Below are 25,057 nucleotides of genomic sequence, written 5' to 3' on the forward strand. Positions count from 1 at the left end.
TATTTTTTGACAGAAATTAGGTCAGATGTATTGATAATTTACTCCTCTGCTTCTTGGGACAAGAATGTGATTAAATCTCCATGCACCTGGCTAAAAGTAGACATTACATGTTTGAAACTATGATAACAATAATAATGCATTGGTTTTATATTGTGCTTTTCCATTTTTTAGATGCTCAAAGTGCTTACTTTAGAAGTGAATCATTCAGAAATTTACCACCACAATAGATGTAAGAGAAGTGTTGCGTTTCTGTCAAGACATCAGAGATGCCATGAAATGGGTAGATGATGTCAAAAATATAATTCACAGGTTACCTTAGCTGCTAATACGTATAGCCAGCATTTTCTTTTGATGGTTTTCATACTATAAGGGAAATTTGACTGAATTGTGCATGAAATTAATGACTGAAAGTGGATAAATTGTTGCTGAACTTAATGTTATGTAATAAGATCATTAAAATAACAGGTTGCACCAGTGTTCAGATACCATGAGCTGCATCAAGACTGCACACCTAACATTAAGAAGGTGGGGCCTCCACAGGTCTGACAGGGAGTAACAGAGAACAGCTGAATGCCTGGATGCCCCTACGTGAAGTATTTGTAAACCAAAACATGTGCTTTTTGGTTGCACAGTGCGCTCAATCCCTCGAATCTGTTTCGACTTCTGCCCCGTCCAACACAGAAGTCAAAACTTTCATTTGTTTTTAGTCTCACCCACTCATACATTGAGCAGATGTCTGGCTGTGGACGCGATGTTTGCTGTGCTGCACATGCCAAGTCAGACTCTTATTCCTTAGATGGTGGTGAAGATAAAAGCTTCAACCACATGGGGTTGCAGTGTGTGCTCTTACGAGTGGAAATGTGTTTAGATTCCCGGAGGATCCTGTCTCCCCTCCCTTGATTGCTGAAATCAGGGTGGCTTTGTGTCATAAAAGTGAAAACAGCTGTGTATTTATGAAGTGTTACAGTTTTTTTTATAACACATTTGACCACATGATTGGCGAACACAGTCTCTGAACAATAACACAAAGAACAAGAGTTGTATTTAATGACATGTTTAGCTGTGGATGACTTATGTTCCCTGTGTAAAAAAAAAAAGCTGCATCACATTAGCTGATCCAACCTCTGCCGTCTGCCTGGTGTCAGTGAAAAAGTAGAGAGCACAGACAGATGAGTTTTTAAACTGCACGGGGTTAAAAGTAGTAAAAAAGTTGTGAATCAAATCTGCCAAATGAGAAAGTGATACGTGAAGGGGGGAGGGGGAGTCTGCTGCTGATGTTTTTGTCTGCGGACAAATGTGTCTTTGTGCCTTAAATGTGGTGTGATTTGACAGAGGGGAAGGTTGTGAGAGTCTCTACTTGTGCAGGTGGGACTCTCTTAATGGTAGAGGAAATGGCTTTCCACATGGGCAAATTACAGGAGGGGGTCGAGGTGAGCGTTAGTGGCTCTGGCGTTAATGGAGTCAATTGTCAGCAATCGGCTTGCCTTACAGTAGATGAAGGAGAAATTTCATTCCTCACATCAGCGTTGCAATGGTTTAGAGGCAGGATTTATTTTAAACGCGCAACTCTTGCCATTTCAGTGCCGAAAGAGTCTAAATATTAAATCCTAAAATGCATTTTCAATAACAGTGACAAGCATCTTTCCAGTTGTAATTTTTTCCTCCCAGCAGGATTGTGGGAAGCTGTTTCACAGTGATCACAATGGAAATAAAGTTATTCTTGGGTTGCCACTTTGTGTAGTGCAGGTATTCCCTAAAGTAAACTTTCCCCTCTGTCCGTGGCTTTGCACCTCGCCAAGCTGGGACGCTACAACTAATGCTGCCTGTGTACTTCCTTAAAAGGAGGCCGACTACACCATCTGAGCTGATGGGACGCGGACCGGGGAGCACGTAGCTGCATCTATTTCCATTAAGTCCCCAGCTGAGGGAGGAAATGTAGCTTGGCTTTGTATTCGAATTAGCCGGGCAGATTTCTGGTTGCCGTCTATGATCAACCAGGCTCTGAGGTGTTTTATCGGCCGGCAAACATCAATTTCCACATGTGAGCTGGTTATGGCGTTGCGTCCTCTCTCTTGTTAAAACAAAGTACTGAGTGGAGAGCTGAATGGTGCCAGGGACTTTATACAGAGAGGATGAGACACTTTACTTCTCCAGCCGATGGTTATCGGCCCCAAAACAACACGCACTCCTTTTCGACCTGACTGCACACAAACATTTCAGTAAGCAACAGAAAAGGTCACTGCCACAGCATATTGTGACTTGTAAACTGGGTGGAATTTGTGTCCTGGTCGTGGAGTTTTTCATGTGTGACCATGTTTGGACATGAGGAGTAAGCAGCTGTGGCTTCTTGATTGATTGCAAGCGCCTCTCTGGCATCTGTTTATCTATAAGTGCGTTGAAGCTCTTTCTTTATCCTTTAACGAGAACCTTGACTGATTATGGTCCTAGGAACTACATACTCTATATGTTTTGCATATTTAACTGACGTTGCTATTGGTGCAGGATCTCTTTTAATCCCTCAGAATGCAATATTAACAACAAGCCAGTCTTTTGAACTTTAGATGAAGCAGATATTCACGTGCAGGACTTAGCACGGCCCTGATGCTGTCAGAAGGCTGCTTACTGTTGTACAGTATTTATAACCGATAGTTATATTCCAACAGCAACAACTTGATTGCTGTGTTTACTGTAATTTGTCTTGGTAATGATCATAAAGAAGCGCAAACCATGCGAAAACCGCTTCTATTTGTTGCACCCACATGTTGTACAGTATTTATTACTACTAATATCCAGCTGTCAGCATGTCTTCTATGATCATTTCCTGACTAAAGATGTGAGGTCTGCCAAGGCTCGCCAAACCAAATGTTAATCATGCATTAGAAACACTCTTGAACAGAACAGAACGCCTTTCTCTGCCTCCTTTTGATGTCTGATTAATACATTTGCCGACACTGTGTTAAGGCACTATCATCAAGCCAGTAATTACAAAGCCAGACAATACACAAATAACACATGGTGCGTACACAAAGCTGGGATGAATAGGGACACAAAGCGGATGTTATGTATGTTATTATAGGGCTTAAACTGAAAACTTTTAACTTTTACATTGCTTACTAAGCACTAATGTCTTATAAGACTTATAACATCCAGTGGACCACTTGATGGGTTCTCAGGCGAGTTCTAGTTGGCTTTTGAAGCAAATGTTTCAAATGTGAGCATTTTAACTGCTTTTGATTTCTTAAATTTATGTTTGCTCAGGACTTTATCCATTAATCAGACTCAACTTGAAGCATATTAAACCTCAGTATAATAAAAGGCATTCTTCATCAATCCATGCCTTCACTGCTCCACAAACACTGTGCTGCCTGCATTGGAACTGCATCAATATATTCAGTCATTTCTGTCACAAGCAGACTCCTATAACCTTATTTTACCTTCCCGAATTCTTTTATTCTACGGTACTTTTCACATGTGAGCATTTTAGTGAACATTTTATTTTTGATTCTGAAAGTGCAACAAGTGCGATAGCCTTTGCGGAAGAGACTTTGCATGTCTATTCAAGAGCTTGTGGCAACTATTGCAAAAAAAAAAAAAAAAAAAAAAGTTCTCTCTGTGGCTTTTCTCTTCCGTTTTCGGTACTTCCGTTTCCTCCCACCTCCAAAGACATGCTCGTTGGCCTAATTGGTGATTCTAAATTTGGTGACTCTAAATTGGCCCTAGGTGTGAGTGTGAGAGCGAATGTTTTTTTGTCTATGTGTTAGGCTCCAGCAAAGACCCAAAGTGAGGATAAGTGTTAGTAGAAGATGAGATGAGATGAGATGAGATGAGATGAGATGAGATGAGATGAGATGATAATAAATTAAGTGATTAACAGATTACCAGAAATGATTACCACGGACTTCCATTTCTTCTTTGACGATTTTCGCGCATTTGTGGAAGGCGTGGTTAGGGCCTCCTGTTTCACCTAGCAACGACAACTACTATTTTCTTATTGGCTGATTGGCCGCTGATATTTTCTGATTGGTCGCTCATTGAAGCAGAGCAGCCTGCCTCCGCCTCATCTATTCATAGATTACTAATCTCTTTTAAAGTCTGTGTGCGGCGAGTTTTATCATTTTTCGGCGTGATAAATGTGTGGCGTGTGAACTTATGGTAACCTATGGTATGGTGGGTTAGAAAGAGACATATTTTTTGGACATATTTTGTCTAGCCAGAGAAGACTTCCAGACTTTATGCTAAGCTAATTGCTTCCTCTTTTATTATCGACACATACAATTGTGGCATTTTCTCACTGAACTCAGACAAAGACAGTAATTAATCATGTTTCCCAAAATGTTACAGTATATTGCTTATTTCATTTAGATTTTTAAAAGAGTGCAAGAAGGGCTATTGCTTGCATGTTTCATATTCATGCTAGCTGCATGTCAGTAACTTCCCTGGTTGCAGTATGTACTTCAGACCATTGCTTCAGACCAGCAGAAAGACAGTCAGTGCTGCTATCTTCATGTTGATTGTTGAAGACTTTAGTAATTTATGAGCTTTATCTGTTGAATGTGTAGTTTAATGCTGCGTGAACATGGAGAAATACATAGGCTATATAGAGAAAGATGTCCTGCAGATCATGAAATAAAATCAGTTGTTAATAACTCTATGTGCTCTAATGTAGTTTAAGACTTTAACTTTACCCCTTACCCCACAAAATTAAAATGTCATGATGATCAATGCTCCCATCACCTGTCTAGTAATTGAGTGGACAGTTGTTATGGGTTCATGTTGGTACCTGTACTCGGGGTGTGAGCATATACATGTGTCCACAAAGCAGGCAAAAAACAGAAAACAATCATCTCTCGCTTCTGGGAACTTTTCTAACTTTAGAAATGCAGACATTTGCCAGCTTTACTGGACTCTGGCCAGTTCAAACAGGGCTGGATCGCCACTTGGACATATCAGTCTTTGTCTGGTGCTCCGTGGACTCCATAATGTTATAGCTCCTGGCTCAGAAACACAGACCAGCCTTTGTCACCCCTACACCTTAAGTGGTCCCAAGCCAGGAATGATGGATAGCAGCTTGTCTCGTTTCACTGTAACAGGAGTTAAGTCAGTGAAGCTGTAATGACTCCTTGAAAGTAGAACTTAATTTTAAATGTAATTATTTTATAAAATGTCAAAACAGTTTGAAACTAAACACTAGATATTGGGAGAGAATAGAAAAGAAAATAACTGTTGTAATTCTTCCAGAGTTGTATCAATGACTTCACTGTCAGGTAACAGTCGGACGGTGGTTTGGTCCATCCTCTGATCTGTCTCTTACTCTTCAAGCTTAGATTTCTGGGATGTATTTTCATACACACAGCATAACTGGCATAACATAGCATCATGGTATCGTATCGAAATCATATCAAAATTTTATCGAAATCGTATCGTATCGTATCGTATTGTATTGAAACGTATCATATTAAATTAAAACAGTTAACTTTAATGTTAATGGAGTAACACCTGCTAATAACTGCAGTTACTTGTGTTACTAGTACGTCCCCTCATTTATCATTGAATGTGATAAATGGTGTTGTTTATATTTTATCAAAGACCTCTGACACCTATTGTTTTAAGAATTATTTAATGATAACTTCAGGACATGTTTCTGGACCATCATTATTGTTTATACTGAACATTAGCTAACCACCACTCCAAACCTAAAAAAATGTTTGGTCTAGAAGTTACGTTGCAATCGGTCACTTTCCAGTTTTCCATAGCAGCAAAGTGTAAAGGAGCGTCATCCTTTTCCTGGGAAGCTCTCAGCTTTCGTGTTAGAGATGTAGGCTACTTTTGGCACATTCTGTTTGTAAATTGTAGTGACTTTATATGGTATTCGTCATTGTGAAAACTAAACTCTTACATGCTCGTGTCCCATTATGATCCACGGTTCACTGTAGGTGGGCTCCTCTGAAGACCTGAAGATTCACAGATCAAGACATGATACCTGTGTGTATCGGCAGAGTTATACCTTTATACCCTAACATACCAATTAAACTGAAGAAAATACACACGGGTGTGTGATATAAACAGAACAAAATGTGATGTCACCCAGACTCTCAGCATTCACTGGTATGTTGTTACGGAGATGACGGACATTTGATCAGTATCAGTTTCTGTCTTCATCAGTCTCAAATGTCAAAGGAATGTGAATGAGTGTGTGTGTGCGTGTGTGTTGTGTGGGCCAGTCAGAGACCAATCTAAATTAAGACTGTGTTCCTTCACGTGTATTTAATCAGCGTCATCCAACCACTAATCATTGATAAGTTGCTGTAAAGTGTTGAGTGCCTGATCTTTGATTTTTGAGTTTCCCGGACTGTGAATAACCAGCCTTGTACTTATCAGTAATTTGAAAAGAAAACATTTAAAGCATTACCATTTCTGGTTCTGAAATGTCTTGGCATTATAAAGCTTTGTTTTCCGACAGCTTAATGTTTGTGCTTTTTTTCAGTCTTGGTGTTCATATTACCAAGATACAGCTGACTTGCTCTTTGCCATGATAATTCAGTGTTAACAGTGGGTGGGGTCGGACATCTGGGGCCTTTTCTTTTTTCATAATGGGGAAATCTTAAAACATTTGAAACAACATGTAAAGATCACGCAGCTATCTTTGAAGAAGTGAACATCTTTACTTTTACAAAACTGGAGGTAAATGCGGATACATGATTAAAAAAAAATGTGAACCTTATATTACTCGCAATCCAAAATTGATATACTCCCAAAGTATAATCATTGCTCATACCCAGGAAACTCAGAGTGAAAAATGAATCGATTGGATATATTTGTATCAGCTTTAATGAGCAAAATTGCCAGACCTTTTTTTTTTTCTTCAGTGATTCTCTTCCTCCTCTGAGTGGGGGCAGAGTCACTAACATTTCTGAAATCCCATTTCAGAGTTCCTCTCCACTCACACTGTAGCTCATTGTGTCTGTTGGCTGCAGTTACTGCCAGACTTTCTTTCAGACTTCAGGTGGTCGAAATGTGAGTGATGGCAGCTGCTCATTGTGCAGCTGGTGAGTGTTGCCTGTCAGAAGAAAAAGTTAATTTGATGAAAGCTTTTATTGGCAGCGGTTTGGAGTTGACTGTCGGTGCTAAAGATGTTAACACAATGTGAATCGGTTGTAAGGCTGATTCATCATTTAAGTGACTGATTTTGTTTTAGACCAAAGAAAAATACCGTTGCATGTAACTTTACACCCCTTTCTTGTTGTGTATCTGCCTGAGGGAGTTTTGAAGTTACTGACTTGGCACTGTGTTTTTACTGTATTACATAAGAGACTCAGCTTTGGAAAATTACTTCCTACCATTAGAGGCCAAAATACAGATTTATTTTTACTTTATTAGAAGCCTTGGGGTTCAATTGATTGCTATAAATGTATTTTGGATTGTAGATTATATATTTTGGCAAACTCATACCAGAATGATCATTTGATCTATGCAGAAGCTAAATTTTGAATCTCTATCATGTCGATGCCGTGGAGGATTCAGGACATGAGGAAGTAATTCTTCCCCATGTCTGTATAACAAAGTACAGTAATTATCAGACAAACTCAGCTCAACAGACATTTCACTCTTGTTTTCTTTATTATTATTATTAGCTCACATGAATACAAATGATATGTGAGCAAACATTTTTGTATTACACTTATTATTGCTAATAAGTTGAATTTTGTTTTTGTAAAATGGTAAAATGGCTTGTTTTTTAGTTCAATACTCATCCAAAGTCCTGTCAGACTGACCCCTGCAATGTCTCTTTCTTTAGTAAAGTTTGCATCTTAGGATCTTTGCTTGGAGCAAAGGCTGCACTCCCATGTCGCTTAATCGGTTAATTTCATTTGGCTGACGACTGCGCATCAGCCCCATAAATAAAATGACCTAAAATTGAGCAGGAGGATGGAGAGACAAACAGAGGAGGAGATAAGCTTGGTAGGTCAGGCTGGTTTAAAAACTGACAAAAATAAAATCTGGCAAAAGCTTCAGTCAGTCAGACACACTAAAGTAAGCAGGATTATACAAACCGAGTTATAGAAGGTCTGAAGTCAGAGATCAGGGAGGGGAAAGTACGAAGGAGAGCAGGAGTCAGGCTGAGGAGGAGGAGGAGGAGGAGGGAGGCTGAGAGACAAAAAGAGGAGAGGCAGGCTTTGCCTTTTCTGGTAGTTAAAGTCGCTGAAAGAACAAGCAGGAATTCTTGGTGCTGCAGAAGGGCTGAGATATAAACCAGACTGTAGACGCTAATGTATGACAGGAGGGGAGACACTGTTGCCCATGGACTAAACTTCAGCTGCTGCTAAGGTATTGTAAACCAACAGGCACTGCAGCTTTTTTTTTTTTTTTTTTTTTTTTTTTTTTTAATATAATATATATATATATATATATATGTCATGATGTTGTCTTGGGTGGTCCCCTAAACTGTGATGTGCTTTGACATATTTTACAGCTTATGAGTTGCTTTGTATTTATTTATTTATTTTTTTCCATGAGTGAGTGAGTGTTTGTAATAAAACTGACAAAGGCGTTGAGTTAGAGTTTGCTCTCAGACATAAGAAATAACAGTTCTGTAAACACTGCCTGACGCCGCACTTGCCTCTTTCAGTGAGAACGTGAGGAGAATCTTTTGGGCATCATGGACGACGACTTTGAACGCCGCATGGAGCTGAGGAGGCAGAGGAGAGAGCAGATGCGCAACGAATCTGAAAAGTGAGTAGAAAAAAATATGTAAACACACGTGCACATGTCCAGGCCCACAGATTCAACCACGGGGGAAATTCAGTCCAGAAAAAGGTGGAAGTCTTACAAGCGCTATAAAAGGGAAGAGGACCTATTATCTTAAATCAGGGTCTCATTAGTTTTATTAGTGTTTGACTTCTCGACTCATCATTTATAAACCAAACTGGATACGTTTATATTTGATTTATATTGGGTCAACATCTCCCAACTTTTATAAACCACGTGTGCAGTTGTTGCCAAAGTTGTCAGACAGCAGCTGATTCCACAGCTCACAGATCCAAGGATGAAGTGTAGCGTGTAGATTTATTAAACTGATTTAGCTGAGGACAAATTTTTGCTATAGTGTGAATTATGAAATATTTTAGTGCTCTCTGAGACTTCTCTTCTGTTCTGTCTGTCTACTAATGATCCATTAGGGAAGGTTTTATGATAGGTCCTTGTGTATACATACCCTACATGATATATGCGGTTTATTATGAGGGCGTTGTGTGTCTCCACATGGAGCAGCGCAGTGAAGCAGAGCTTGAATGGTGCCCTGGTGATGATGACCCAATGATTAATGTCCCACACTGGCCTTTTCACTCATTAGGGACTCAGTCAGGTGCTGATGTTTGGATTTATCTTGGCCTCTCCGTTGTCTCCCTTTCTTAATTTCTCTTTGTGTCCAAACGTGAAGCGAAGTAGCAGGCTAAATCTGGACTAAATCTCATAATATGGTGAGAAAAGGGAAAATGATCCACAGTGATGCAGTTCTTTATATCCAAACAATTCAGTGTCAGTGGACACAGAGATAGAAAAATGGACTTGTCTGACTGAGAAAGGCCAGAGCAGACTCTACCTGCTAAAATCACTTAGTTCCTTTGGAGTGCAGGGATCACTCATGGGGCCCTTCTATGACTCTGTGGTTGCGTCAGCTGTAAACTACACAGTGGTCTGCTGGAGCAGCAGCATCTCATCGGCACGACACGAAAAGATAAACAAGGTCAACAAGGTCTGCTCTGGTTTGGGATGCCCTTTTGAGCCTGTGGAGTGAGGTTGTGGGTGATCCGAAGATGGAAGCAAAGCTGTCATCACTCCATGACATCCCCCCCAGTGTTTTAGCAGCACTGGGCAGCGCCTTCAGCAGCCGAATGCTTCACCCACACAGTGTGAAGGAACGTTACCGCAGGTCCTGCTGCTGTGAGGGTGAACAACTAAGCCTGCTCTCAGTAGACCACAAACATGGAACTTCTATTTTATTTCAGTTTTCATTTTTTTTTTTTTTGTATTTATTTACTGTTTGCACTGTTCTTTAAAGTGTGATGCAGCAACACTGCAAAACCCCCAACTGTGGGAAAAATAAAGGATTGTTTTTATCTTATGCTGCCTCAAAGCAAAGCTGGAAGGAAGTCCACTGGGCTTGTTGGAGCTTTCTTGAGGACAATTTGCCGTCAACCAAGTGACGTCTTCAATTCTAAAGAGTTCAGGTTTTTATTTGGAACTTGGAAACCCCAGACAAGATCAATTGCCTTCCTTTTAGTATTGTTTCCGCAATATTATGACCTGGAAGACTGGGATTATCTTCCCAGACAACAATGAAATTACAATTTGTTACAGTGGAAATGTAAAGTAGTGAAGTAAATGTTATTTCTACATGACTAAGAAGTTTATTAATATCCTTAATATCTCCCGGTAGAATAGAAATAAATAGAAATAAAATGATTCGTCGCTGCAAAGATCCATTCCGTCATTTGCCCTCATTGTTTTCTTCCACTTCAGAAGCCCTGTATCATTGCTGATGGACTCCTGCCGTTGAGTGCGTTCCTTGCAATTTTCTCACAGTCTTGCAGCCAGCCCTGCCAGCCATGCCAACCCAGCCTGCCCTGCCTTCTCTGCCTCTCACTGCCCCACAGCCTCCTCTCAGAATGCTGCAGACGCTGGAATGTTTTCATTTTTATTTCAGCACATGATAGCCTCCTCTGAAACCTTTCGACTCCCTTTGATTGGAGTTTTCCATCTTGCTCAGTGCAGCCAAGCATCACTCATCATGCTTCCCTCAATTTAACGTGTTTCACATCCCCTATGTTGGTTGTCTGAAAATGGAACTGTAACCTTTTGGTAGCGCCCAATCAGCAGGCTTCTAGCGTTGGGTGGAGTTGTATCTAATCAGATTACGTCCTTAATAATTTCTTGGGGTGGCCTGTGCCATTTGGAGGAACATTGGCCTGCGGGTTGTTGGACTTCTGCCTCGTTTCGGTTGTTGTTTCTGTTTTAAAGACAGAAGGGATTCTTGTGGTTGCCATCCACCTCTGCTTCTCACAACATCTGTAAATCATTGTGCTGTGAATTCAGGAAGAGCAGAAGGATGTAATACCAGCGTGCGATCCATGGGCCATTTCAAGCCTTCTCCTCGCCTCATAAAGCCTGGTAATGCATGGAAAGATTCTCCCAGGCATGCTCAAGAAACTCACATGAACATGTTTTCACAGTTGGATGTAGTTCAACGACATTATTGAGTGAGATGGAGATGACGAAGGGGAAAGAAAGATTTATTGATGATTTTGTCCTTTATCTCTTTGTCTTCCTCTGTGCTTCCCTCTCTTTCCACCACACTCTCTGTTTCAATATCCTTGTTGCAGATTTACGTGCCAACAGGGGCATTCATCCTGACATCTGAATGTGGAGTCTGTGTTTATAATTATTTTTAGTCCGTTTTCCCACAGTTACTGCATGTCCCTCATCCGACATGCCTTTTGTGGTCAGCTGGAGATGGCTTTTTTTGAATAGCTCCCAACCTGGGGGGTCAGAGTCCCTCAAGTGGTTCCAGAACATTTAACACACCACCAGATATGTTATTTTTTGAATAACGTATCTGGATTTTTGTATTTGCATCATGTTCGTTTTATATGAGGAAAACAGTCCTTCAGCTCTAAGCCAGAGCAAAAATATGCGCTTGTGCTGATCACAAACCATATCCACACTAATGTAGCCTTCAGTTGGAACTTGGAAGCTTGTGGCTGCGACATGAGAAGTCACGAACACAAAAATGCTTGGCGTTCCAATGGTAACATCAATGGTAAATCTTATTGGACACTGGCTACTAGGCAACTATGGATCCAAGCGACAGATGCTAACAGTTTATCAAGCTAATGACAGGTAGGTATAGCGGGTTGTCCACTAGCCAAAGAGTTAGCGGTTCCATCCCTGAAGTGTCTTTGAGCAAGACACTGAACTCCCAGTGGTTTGTGAATGTGTGTGTGCTCCTATTGAATACCAATAGGTAGAAAGGCGCTATACGAAAACAAGGCCATTTACCATTTACCGAAGTCTTGAAAGGATGAGGCTGTTGGGAACGTCAACACATGTAAACACAATTCACTTATATCTAATTTTTGAACGCAAACGTTCTTAAAACTTTTCTCTTCACATGGTAGTAAATATCTCAAGAGGAGCCAATCATGTCATTAATTTGAATTTCTATACTTTGTACGCAATTTGGTAAACATGAGCCCTAGAATCCGGCAAACACAAGTACACTTAACTTTTTAAGATAGCTAAACGCTTAACACTATCACACATTTCATGGCAAAAATTTCATGCACTCGCTGAAACACAGTTATATGATAAAGCCATATGACTGAAAACAAAGCTTGCTTTACAGTATATTCAGTTTGCATCACCATTTTCAGTTTGAAAATGGGGTTTTAAGAATAGGTGACTTCACTTGGAATAATCTGTTTTCCTTGTTTTCTGAAATGTACCAGTCAGTATTAAGTAATCCAGAAGTTTACATTTAATCGTCATCGTCATTAGATCATAGAGCAATTCCAGACTTTTTAAATGAGTGTCCCATTTTAGGGTTAAATAGAGGAAAGATTTGTTAACGAACGTACTGTGTCTTTACACGTACTGTTGATCCATATTTGTCCTGTGTCAGGGCGGGTTACACCAATGTGGATGACAATGATGATGAGGAAGCTAGGAAGAAAAGGAGGCAAGCAAGGGAGGAGAGGAAGAAGATGAGATGCTTAGAGGAGATACTTCCCACTGGTGGTTTTGGTATTTAGTGTGGTAAGAATAGACCAGAGAAGAAGGTTTGAGGACCTAAGGTCTTTGTTAATTATAGTAAGTATTTACCTGATTCACACACAGCTGTCTGCCTCATGTAAACGACAGATGAAGACTGTATTATTATACTGTATTATGGTTATTGACTGGTGACTGAAAGTAAACCATGCTCGCAGTGAAGTCTGCAGTTACATTAACAATATTAATACTGTTTAGATGGATTACACCACTCACCCACTGAGTGCTTTTTGGACTCCGCTGAGTGAGGAACGAGGGTTATTGTGTATTATGTAACACGCAAATTACAGCTTATTTAATCGCATCCATGAAGAGAAACAGCTTTGGGGGAAAAACGCAGGGGCCCATTTTAATGGTCCCGTCAAGCTTTGACATTCAGAAACTGCCCCCTGAGGTTTTGCGGTTCACGTACTGATATTTTCTCTGGTGAGCCCCAACAGAAAGATCCACTCAGGATCCCTCACGCGTGATCACACAAAAGTATTTTATCGCAGTCGGGGTTTGCAGGTTTGAGTTTGGTTGGGCTCAACTTTTCTTGCATGATGAATGAATGGATTTCACTTTCTTTCAGCACGGACTCCTCCGGGCTCGGCGGCGGAGGATCAGAGGACGACCAGGCCCTGCTGGAGCGCCTGGCCAAGAGGGAGGAGCGCAGGCAGAGGAGGATGAAGGAGGCCTTGGAGAGGCAGAGGGAGCTCGACCCCACGATCGGCACCGCCAACGGCACGGACAGCGCGCTGGAGGAGCAGTCCTCCACCAGCAGACAGCGACGTAAGGACGACGAGGAAGAGGCAAAGAGTGAGGAGAAATCTGCACCGGAGGAGGTGACACACACTGATACTAACTCCTGGAGGAAAGAGGAGGAAGACAAGAGGGAGGATGTGAATGTAAAGATGTGTTTCGTGGTTGTTGTTTTGTTTTGTTTTTTAATGTGGAAGCACGCACAATTAGTGGTTTAAGATTCGGATGTTGTTGTGTTTTTTACATGTATCAGGAATCTGTTGAAGAATCCAAACCACCAGCCACAACAAACGAGGTACAGTTTCTTCATTTTGTGCAATTTTGACGACGTGTGTGCATGAAGACCCCAAATTTCATAAATATAACTTTATAATGTTGTAGGAGGTTGAGGAGAAATCTGAAGAAGCTGAGGTGGAGGCTGAGCAGCCCAGCGAAGCGAAGGAAGATGCCGAAGAGGAGGCTGCACCGGCTGCTGACAACGAGGAAGAGGAAAGGAGGAAGAAGGAAGAGGAGGAGGAAAAGCAGAGGATAGCGGAGGAGGAGAGGCAAAAACGAGAAGCCGAGGAAAAACTCAAGAAGGAGGAGGAAGAAAGGCAACAGAGGGAGGAGGAGGAAAGGAGGAAGAGGGAAGAAGAGGAGAAGCAACGAAGAGAAATGGAAGAGAGGCTCAAACAAGAGGAGGAGGAAAAGCAGAAGGAGAATGAGGAAAAAACGAAACAAGAACAGGAGGAACAGCAGAAAAAGGAGATGGAGGAGAGGATGAAGAAGGAGGAGGAGGAGAAACGGCAAAAGGAGGCGGAGGAGAAGAAGAAGCAAGAGGAGGAGGAGAAGCGGAGGAAAGAAATGGAAGAAAAGAAGAAAAAGGAAGAGGAGGAGAAGCAGAAGAAGAAGGAGCTGGAAGAGAAGAAGAAGAAGGAGGAGGAGGAGAGGCGGAAAAAGGAGGCGGAAGAAAAGAAGAAGGAGGAGGAGGAGAAGCGGAAAAGGGAGGCTGAGGAGAAGAAGAAGAAAGAGGAGGAGGACAAGCGCAAAAAGCAAGAGCTGGAGGAAAAGAAGAAGAAAGAGGAGGTACTGATGTTATTAGTGGCTCTTATTCACACAGACACTTCAAAAAGCCTGAATGAAGGATTAGTATTAATGAAGCAGACATTTTAATGGAGCACAGATACTTATTACTTGAGATTAAATGACATGGTGGCACGTTTGATCCATCTCTCTGCAGATATTTGCAGTATGACATGGTTTTGTGGTATGGGGACAGAGCACAGTGCAGTCACACTGTCTTCACTTCACATCTGCCTCGCATTCACTGCAGCCCTTTGACTCCACCATTGTTTGGTGGCTGCTGTCTTTATTATTTCATCAATCATATCTCTTTCTCTTTGTATCCTGTCTGTGTGAAGGAGGAGAAGCAAAAGAAATCCGGACTTAAGGAGAAGGTAAAACCAAACCGACTGTCATTCAGAATACTTTACGTGTCTAATATGCCTCTAACATGTTTGACGTAACTGGATCTTGTATTCCCTCCTTTTGGAAGAATGAACCAGCCAAACAGAACGGAGCACTGGAGAACAAATTTAAGAAAGCAGAGAAGACAACGAGGTAAATCTATTCAGACTTCTTCTTGTTCATCTCCTTCCTTACATGTAGTCGTACTGGACAGTGTGGAAATATTACGAGAAGAGGCAAATTTCTCACACACATTACAAAAGAAAAAAGAAAGTGTGATAGTTCACATGCGATCAGTATATTCGGGCATGTGAGTCCAGTGACTGTGTTGTCGAGCAGGGACGCGGCTCCATCCTCCAAGGAGGAGGCCGAGCGAAAGGAGGCCGAGCGCAAGCTGCTGGAGCTGCAGCAGCGACGGAACAACGTGGACAATGTGGAGATCGAGAAGATGAAGCAGAAGCAGCAGGAGTCAGAGGCCGAGCTGGAGGAGCTGAAGAGGAAGAGAGAGGAGAGGAGGAAGATCCTGGAGGAGGAGGAGAGGCAGAGGAAGCAGGCGCTGGAGGACAAGAAGGCCAAGGAGCAGGTGAGGACATCCTTTACGCCGAGAAATCTGATTCCTTCTTCTCCCGGTGCTTTGGTTTGATTCGGTCATTTATCATGAATCGCGGCACAGATGGCACATTTCTGACAGCATGTTGCGTTGTTTTGCAACAGGAGGAGAGAAGGAGGATGAAGGAGGAGATTGAGAAAAGGAGGGCGGAGGCTGCAGAGAAGAAAAAACAGATGGGGGAGGCTCCGAAACCTGCCTTTACTATCAGTCCCAAAGGCTCTTCTAAGGTGAGTTTTGGAGGCTCAGATAGATTCAAGTTCTCCAGGAAAAAAAAAACAAAAAAAACAAGAAAACTACGACTACAAAGAAATTAAAGGTTAAGTTTTTTATTGGCTTTAGCATGTTGGCAAACAGTCTTTGTTTTATTTAGCCATTTATTGCCAGCGCAATAATAAAAAAAAAAAAATTATCCAGAGTAGAAGTAGTTTGTGATATCATTTGTAATGAAGATTGATACTCTGGTCAGAAATGATTTAAATCTACAGTCAGTTAGGTTAGCTTAGCTTAGCTTAAAGATGGAAGAACACCCACCAGCAACCATGAAGACTTTATTCCAGCATCTCCGTTGCTCCTTGAGTCTTGTCATCACTGTGATGTTGTGGAGACTCAAGGAAGTTATTGCTCCTGATTATGTCCTGCACATCCGTAACACGGCATCTTGTCATGACATTACATCGTGGACAAACATATTAATGAGTGTGCTTTAGAGGGCGGTAGGTGGATTTTGTTTAAACTTCTGTTTCCATTCATTGCGGCAAGATAAGCTAAAAGCAGCTTCACATTCACCAAAAAGATAAGAGATTGATATATATTTTCTCATTAGTTACAGGGTGGTGATTGAGTTTTTGTGTTTGTCATTCCAAGTTGAACGGCCTGTCCTCGTTTCCCTATATGGTCATCTGTGTTTCCTGGCTGCTGTGGTTGTTTTGCTATTTCAATTTCTGCCTTTAATTCCTTCCGACATTAAGTATATATTATTAGTTGACAAGAATAAAAAAAGAAAGTCACGTAAGCGGTCGTCGTTAGTGAAATATGACAAGCGAATCTGTGGAAAAATGCTGAGAATTGTTTGCAAGTACATGGATGGTATAACTCACTTTGAACAGCGGTGCGTGTGTGTGTGTATGTGTGTGTGTCTGAGCTGTGTCTGTGTGTGTCTGTGTGTGTCCTGGCTCTCAGACAGCCAGTCTCTCCAGTCCAATCACTCAGGCACCAACCAACACAGTGTCCAAGCACAGAGAGACCTTCCCAGGGACAGACTGGTCCGCCTCTCAGCGAGGTCACCGTAGAGACAAGAGGGGAGGCCAGGACAACGTGACCGTCTCAAAATGTATTAATGTCTGAATGGTTTCTAATTGTTTTGTACAGATCGGTGAGAAGGCAACGTTCCTCAGCAAATCTGCCCAGAAAAGGTGAGCTATGAAGACTTTTACTAGTCTAGTCTAAGAAAAAATAATAATTGAATGAAACTATGTTTGGTGGCCTTTCTGATGCCTGGCATGTTGTTGGTCCATACAGCACCGTAGGCAGAGTGGCACACACTCCAATTGTCTCCAAGATTGGCAACAGACTGGAACAGTATACTTCTGCCCTCCAGGTGAAACTCTAAAACATTATTCATTACATTACATAGCATCATTAACTGTCCACTGCAGAGGTTCATTTAAGAGGTAGTTTATTTTAGTTAAAGTAGCAATGCAACAATGGAAGATTGTCAACTCTATGTAAAGATCCTGGGTTTAAAATTTTACTAATACGAGGAAGAAACATTTGCAAGAAAGTACTCTCCATATGCAAAAAAAAAAAACTTATATTTATATAAAAATATATTTAAACTATATAGTATGACATTATGCATTAGGACTATGCACAGGACTATTATGCATTAAGAAGCATGTTACAGCTGTAGCTAGGATACAGGAGGACAATAGGCATTTTTTAAAATATATTTTTTATATTTATAACATATATATATATATATTTTTTTTTTATTTTATTTTTATTTTTTAATAAACATCTTCATATCTTTTTCTTTTTACTATAGGTTCCCAAGAGTGTTTTTTATATAATTATTATTTTTTTTTATGATAAAGTCTAAGAAAGACTAAACTACCTAAAATGTAGTCCTGCTCCATTCAAAGGATCACAAGACAAATATACGTATCATCTGTGGTAATTTATTGGACAGTAAAAGTTTGCAGAGAGTGCGAAACATAATCCACATTTGCCACTGAAATGCAAAGTAAACGTAAAGTATGAAATAGCATAAGATGGAACCGATCAATCAAAGCACAAATGTTCTAAAGTATAAGACTTGAGTAAATATACTTTCCACCCCGATCCTCCCAGCAGCAGTGCTGTATTTGTCCATGTAAAAGCAGTTTAATCCATCCTTCCTCTCCACAGGGAGCCAAAGAAGTAAAACCCCCCAAGTCTCCGGTGCCAGATATTCCCACAGGAGGAACACGCAGCATCAAAAGCATGTGGGAGAAAGGCACCATCCCCAGCTCCTCTGAAAGTCCAGCTCCTGCAAGCAAGGTGGAAAAAAAAAAAAAAAAGTAGAGGGGCGGACAGGGTTGCTGATGTGTAGAGCGTTTAAGCATTTAAGTGTTTGTTTTTATCCCCCCCTAGGATTTGTCTAGCATTAAAGGAGGGGTGACTGGCCGTGTCAACAGTTGGATGGCAAAGCCTGCGGAAGCGGAGAAGACGGCAGCATCTGCACCTGCAGCGGCAGCTTCACCGGCACCAGCAGCAGCAAAGCCGGCAGTAAGGCCCCGATAAATCCTTCTCTCGATCACGCACCCACACACTATTGTAAAAGGGACGCCAGTGCTACTTCAGCAGAGTAATCCCTTGATATTCAGCACACGTTAATGTCCTGATTTACACATCAACATGCCAGCCTTTTGTTGGCTGCAGCCTATAGGTCCCAGCTCCAGCGGGTGGACAACGCTGCCGTCTGGAGTCTAGTGACACCACATGGACAGTTTACTTAACACCATCCGATCCTCCGACACGCCTTCTCTGTTTTATTCTATGCCAACGTTTTTGATGCACGTGTTTTAGTTGTGGTAAATCAAAGCACAGAAGAAGAATTAGCAAACGACAGTCCAGCGGTTTGGTGACAGGTGGCTGAATGCCAACATGCCTTCTCGCTCGGCCGTCTCTTCCACCCTCCAAACATCAATCGCTTTTTCTCCTGTGAGCGTTTCACAGTTATGTCGCAGCCCATGAACACCGCTGTACTTTAAAACGGGCCGCTTATGTCGGTTTGAGTTTGCTTCCCGTTGCTCTGCATCGCCGATCTCCTTCAGGCAACTTTAAAGGTCAAATGCAGAGACATGAAATCCGGCGTCACAGCGGCGACAAAACAACTGAGCAACAGGAAACTTAATTGGTGCGCTGCCGTTTAATTTGATTTATTTATAACCAGGTGGACCTGATAAATGAATTGGGTCACTTGTAACAGGGTCCTTGGTGGACATTGTGTCCTTTGTCTTGCAGTAGGACACGAGCTGCTAATCCCACCAGCTCGTCTGGAGACACAACACTATGTCCCCATGCAGTAGCGTTTCTGGATGACGCGCAACATTGTTCTGAGGCAAGATTTATGAGCGAGATATCTTCAGTGTCAAATGTCTTGGCCAGAGAAGTCGCGGTGGTAACCTTGCTGTAACTTTTGCGGTAACACTTCCCCCTGATGGGTGGAAGCTGCACAGCGACCTAGTGTGTGTGTGTGTGTGTGTGTGTGTGTGTGTGTGTGTGTGTGTGTGTGTGTGTGTGTGTGTGTGTGTGTGTTTCTGTATTTCTGTACTTTCTCTTGTATATTCTCTAAATATTTCTGCCTTTCTGTCCCCCCGCGCTCTTCTCCTCAGCTACGCTCACTCAAACTTTTCCTGCTGTTTTCTGTCTACTCTTCAAACCAGTGAAGGTACCACTTTTCACACTTTCACCTTCAACTCTCACTACCAATAATCAGAAGCATAATAAACATGTTATAGGATCATTTGTATCCTATGTTGGAAAAGAATCCAGTGCATTTACACCAGTAGTGTGCTGTTACCACTGCTGTCAAGAGGAATATTGTCATTTTCTCTACCATAGTTGCATTAAAATGAGGCATAACTAAACAAATATCATGAAAAAAACAATATAATACCACGTTCTCAAAGATTACCAAAAATCCATTTCAAAGACACAGCGTCTGCTTCAGATACATTTCCACCAAGGAGACATTCCTCCCCACACGTTACACAATTTATAGACTACTTGGTGGACATGCTGTCCTTTGGGACATTAGCTGCCCAGTGTTTGAGAATATTAAATTGTTCTCCCTTCACACCCCATTAATCATCACTGATATGTGTGTGACTACAAGCATTTAAAGGGAGAGGAGAACCTTATACCAATACTTTAGTTGTACCTTAGTAAACTGCGTGAGACTAACATGGCCGTGGGGTCTTATCTGTGACAGGATGCAAAACCAGCTGATACCGGCAACAAGCGCGGCATGTGGGAGGCCAAGAAGGGCTCTGCACCTGCCAAGGTAACGCACATCCTTGTCCTGTAAAGGGCGACTGTCTTTTTCTTTTGTTTTTTAAATTTTTTATAATGACATGGTCTGTTTGTTTGTTCCATTCAGTCAACCTAATAGATGAGTAAAAGAGGTAATTTGTCAAACTGCTATATGGCAACAACACTCAATGCTCCCCCCGCCAGGCATGATGCGACAAATTTGTGAAGTTCAACACTTGTGCTGTGTCAATGTGCATAAACTTGGAATGGTTTTTAAGTTGTTTTGATTAAGGGTCTATATGAAAGTGATTAAGTGGTGTGGGGGTCAGTAAAGGCGGTAAGTATTTTGCCTTAGCTGGTTGTCTTTTAGTCAGTGGTTGTCGATTTTTACATACTGTATATAAAAGATGGACATAGCCACTTAATCTGAGAAGTGAAGACAATGAGAAATGTCTTATGTACAGTTTAACCCCCTGAGACCTTACGTCCTCATATGAGGACATTAAGTTTTAGGTTTTATTGCTGCTTATTCTATTTCTATGCTTCATTTAAACTCCACTGGTTAGTGGACACTTTAGCCATCTAGTGGTAGAAAAGGGATATGACACGCAAATTTAACAAATTTTATCAATGCCGACGAGCTACAACCTCGCTAACTAGCAAGTACTCGTTTGAGGACATTGGGACTTCATTGTTTGCAATTCTGTATAAACAGTTTTATATTTTGTCACATATTGGTGACTTTATTATAATATAAATAGTGAAATAATCCCAGTGTCCACATACGAGGACATCGTTTTTTCACTGTAGCTATGTCCGTCTCTTACATACTGTATAGTCTATGTTTTTTTTTGTGAAACATTTTATGCAGAACACCACCACATTAGTTTTCATACAGTCCCTAACTCATGTTGGTAGAAATATGAAGTATCTTACATGTCAAACGTCTGAGCTGCCGGAGCAGAAATGGAAACGTTAATCTTGACGTGACGAAGGACATGGCTGCCTTAAGTGTGGCACACCCAGAGAGACGCATCACATAAAACATGTACTATCATCAATATGACTTTGAGGACATAAATAGGATTCTCACTACAAAATATTTTTGCCTTATTTGAATGTGAGCTGTGCGCTATTATAAAACATTTTGGCTGCGCCGTGCACAGCTTCTATGAGTCAGATGGTAGCAGGACTGCAGCGGGTGCATGCGCTTGAGCTCGAGTGCCGTGTTTGGTGTATTTTCTTCAGTCAGAAGTGCTTTGAAAAGCAAAGAAGGTGTCGCCTCGATCTAGGGTTTCAATTCTCTTATGTATCAACAGCAGATAAACAATATTTTGGATGTCAACACATTGTATAATACCGTACGTCTTGCTTTCAGAATCTGAGCACATTTTCTGTTTAGTATATTATCAACCCATCAAATGAGGCTTTTTCCCTACTTTACTTTTAATGTATCTACAGTCAGAACGCAACTTTTGAGTTCATTTTTAGAATTAATTCATTCAGTCAGGAGGTGTACACAGAAACAAGGAATACGACAAGACCTTGCACAACTGACTTAATTAGTTTTTCTTTTCCTGTTCCTGTTTTTTAATTTATTTTCCGTCATTGTTTCAGGTGGCAGTTGGAGGCAAGAACAAGTTTGTCACTAATGGTAGGTTTCTAGAGTGACTATAAACCGCAGTTTAATATATCTAAGAGAATTTATTCAAGAGGTTCTTTAATCAAGTGTCTCCGTTTTATTGTATCTGACCGCTGCATTTATGGATGGATGATGAAGATAATGGATGACACTACTACTACTACTAATAATAGTAATAATATGCTGTGTAATGTACATTTTCCTCTATGTTTTAAGATCACTTAACTTTTAAACGTTTAAAACGTTTAAACCCATTGTCATGTACATTAGATACAGCCTGCTGCTTGTTAGCATTATATAAAGACAGAAAAAGTTAGCTCTGACCAGAGGGGACAAACTGGCCCATCAGCATGTCTAAAGCTTGATTCATATCTTGACTAGAGTTAAATCTGTACAAAATGCAAAAATAACAGTGGGAGGTTTCACTGAGGTTAAATGTTTGAGTCAGTTCTTGGCTGTGATGTACAGACATCATCAGAAATAGACAGCTGAGAAAAGAAGTAAAGGGCAAGTGACAAAGCACATTTCCTGAAATGTCTGAGCTGTGAACTACAAATATGTACATGCTACATGTTAAACCGGGGTTTATCCTGATCGGTCCTCAGGGAAGTGGAGTTTAGATAAATGCGTCTGCCCTTCAAACCATTCTCTGGGCAAGTAGCGCCGGCCCTGTTTGATTTATAGCTCAGTGGGGGCTCATGACGGCCACTAACCACCAGCCCTCTTTTGTACCAGAGTAGCTGCTCACTGTAAATCAAAGCCGCTGCTGGAGATTTTTGGTCATGGGCTCGGCTCTGTTGCAATGAGGTCTATATTTAAAAAAAAATTCACCATGACCTTGCTTCCCAGTATAAAGGCGGCTACACACTCCCGGTATGGCTGTCGTGTTTGTGCAGCTCACTGTTCACCCTGTGCCACCTGGGTCGTCCAATGCCATGCACCGTGTTGGCAAGCCGCTAGACATACCAGAGTGCAGCTGCTTGATTTTCACATTACAAGTGACTGGTGAGGAGGATTACTGTCTGCTTAAGCAGCAAAGCGGGCTTGGTCACCAAGATTATTCACTCAGTGCTAATGATAAAACCCCAACATGTACCTCCAAGGCCACCGCACACGTCTTTAAACGTGTGACTTAGAACATAAACCAGGAATAAGATCTTTATTCTCGGCGTCCACTGCGTTTCTTCTGGCGTGAAGCCGTCCGTGCCAGAGTGCGAACAATAAGAATGGAAAATCATTTGTCGAGTGTCAGCTTCAACCCTAAATAGAGATCCTTGTTTGTGGCCTCCCAGCTTCTTCAGCACGAATAGACAGCTGAGGAATGAAGTAAAGGGCAAATGACAAAGTTACAGCTTTCAATCACAAAGAGAAATGTTCTGGCTTTGACTGCAGGGTATGTGTCAGCAACAGTTGCCCCGGGTCTGATCTACAGACGCACAAGCACAGTATATACACAGAGAGGTGTATGATTGTGAAAGCTTTGATTAACAGCCCAAGAGTCCAATCTTGTTTAACACCTAATAAACCTTTACAGTCCCAGAGGCGCCACCTAACAGGCCTTTTTTTTTTTCTCTCTTCTGTTTCTATTAGCAGGCGTGAGACCGTAACCAAGCATCCCCCAAACACAGAGCTCTGCTACTGTACATGCATCTTGTTCCCCACGCCTGCATATCGCATGAGGTTCTCACCTGAATGAGGGAAAAGAGGAAGCTCCAGGCTGAGTGACACGAAAAGATTCCAGCTTCAAAGTCTTCCAGCTTTATTTACAGTAACTTTGCACTCGTTCAGCTAAGCCATACCCGTTTTCCTGAAAAAAATGAAAAATGTTTAAAAAAAAAAATGTTATTTTCATCAAACCAGATTTTTTTTTTTAGCACAAAAGAAAAATCAATGTACATGCTACACTTCATTAGGGGTTTTAGAGGAAATTATATAAATACATAAACACCGAACATTTAAACAACCAAAGTTTGAACAACAGCTATTGCAAATTATCTGGAGCCTTGAAGTCAGGACACACGAATGCTCATTTCCTTTTAGTCCACATTAGTCAATGTTCTCACAGTGTATCCGGGCCCTGATGTTACTGTGTCATATCTTAAACCTGATCATTAATAAGTCTATCTACTACCACTCAGCTGGATGTTTCGATAACAAGCATGTATATAATTGATTTATTTCATAAGTCGGTACAAGTTTCTTTTAAAGCGCCCTTCATAAAGGGTTTATAAATAGCGAGTAATGAGTGGTTCATGTATCCTTTACAATCGCTTCATAGATCAGTTCAGCCATTTTACAAGAACAACTTTGGGGTCGTAAAGAAACCTCTGTGGCTGATGTTTACACTTTTGGCACCACTTTCTGCAATGACTTTGCTTAATACTGCATTATCAATGAGTTTTATGACAATAATAATTCAAGACCAAAACCACATCTACTGGATGGATTAGCACGACACTTTTTTAACATCTGTGTCCTCACCAAGATGCTTTTTAAAGGTAATGACGTGACTTTTTCACATCAAAACTTACTTGTGTCTAAGAGTTTGTTTGATGCGCAAACACCTGTAGAGCTGATGACATTACTATGATGACATTCCATGGTACATTGTGGCTGCTTAGCCAATGTTACCATGAAAAACAGACATTATACCAGGTGGTCCTATCACTCTAAGTTAAGTTGGGTCTTAATGAGTTCTTAGCATTTATATTATGAAGAGTTTATTAGAAAATTAACATCACTAGCTTATCTAACCTCTGTAGTAGGGGGCTCTTATAATAAAGTGGCGCTTCACAAGTCCGCCACCGCAAACCTGAAGGTAATATCAACCTGCAACCAAGAAACCAAGATCCTGAATGTATAATTTAGATTCCAACAAAGCCTATGAATAGTTGTGGACGCATGCCTCTACTATAAGAACAGCAGCCAACTTCAATCTACTATCGACAGCGTCCTGTACGTTTTTGGTTTTCTTTACGTTGCAGCATCAGCAAAGGTTTCCAAGACAACTCCCATACGCACCAAGTTTGATCAAAGCCTGTAATTAACATTATAAATGCAGCCGGGTGTTTCTGTCAGCACTGCACATGAGTTAAATCCAATATGCCAATATGTATTGTGAGTATTTCGGTATTGTTGTAGTGGATTGCTTTTCTTCTTTCTTTTTGTTTGTAAGGCTTCAGCAATAAATACAATGAAAAAAAAAAAAAACGGTCTGTGCTCTAATTCCTCTGCTTTATTTTTACCTGGTGAGAGGAAATGTCGTCCTCCCTAACAAC

The 25,057-nt window shown here is 41.2% G+C and overlaps 1 protein-coding gene across 1 annotated transcript; it reads left to right on the plus strand.

Moving 5' to 3' along the window:
• Positions 1–8,165: 8,165 nt before the first annotated feature.
• Positions 8,166–24,989, plus strand: cald1b (caldesmon 1b). Its single transcript, XM_047595870.1, has 17 exons — positions 8,166–8,325; positions 8,627–8,730; positions 13,397–13,712; positions 13,820–13,861; positions 13,948–14,436; positions 14,575–14,631; positions 14,967–15,002; positions 15,101–15,165; positions 15,352–15,595; positions 15,727–15,849; positions 16,991–17,034; positions 17,141–17,219; positions 18,029–18,160; positions 18,254–18,388; positions 20,097–20,168; positions 21,755–21,791; positions 23,370–24,989. Exons 2-17 carry the CDS (start codon positions 8,657–8,659, stop codon positions 23,384–23,386), a joined length of 1,962 nt encoding a protein of 653 aa, XP_047451826.1. The 5' UTR covers positions 8,166–8,325; positions 8,627–8,656; the 3' UTR covers positions 23,387–24,989.
• The last annotated feature ends 68 nt before the right edge of the window (positions 24,990–25,057 follow it).

This window comes from Mugil cephalus, chromosome 10 (assembly GCF_022458985.1).
Source record: "Mugil cephalus isolate CIBA_MC_2020 chromosome 10, CIBA_Mcephalus_1.1, whole genome shotgun sequence".
Classification (NCBI taxonomy): domain Eukaryota; kingdom Metazoa; phylum Chordata; class Actinopteri; order Mugiliformes; family Mugilidae; genus Mugil; species Mugil cephalus.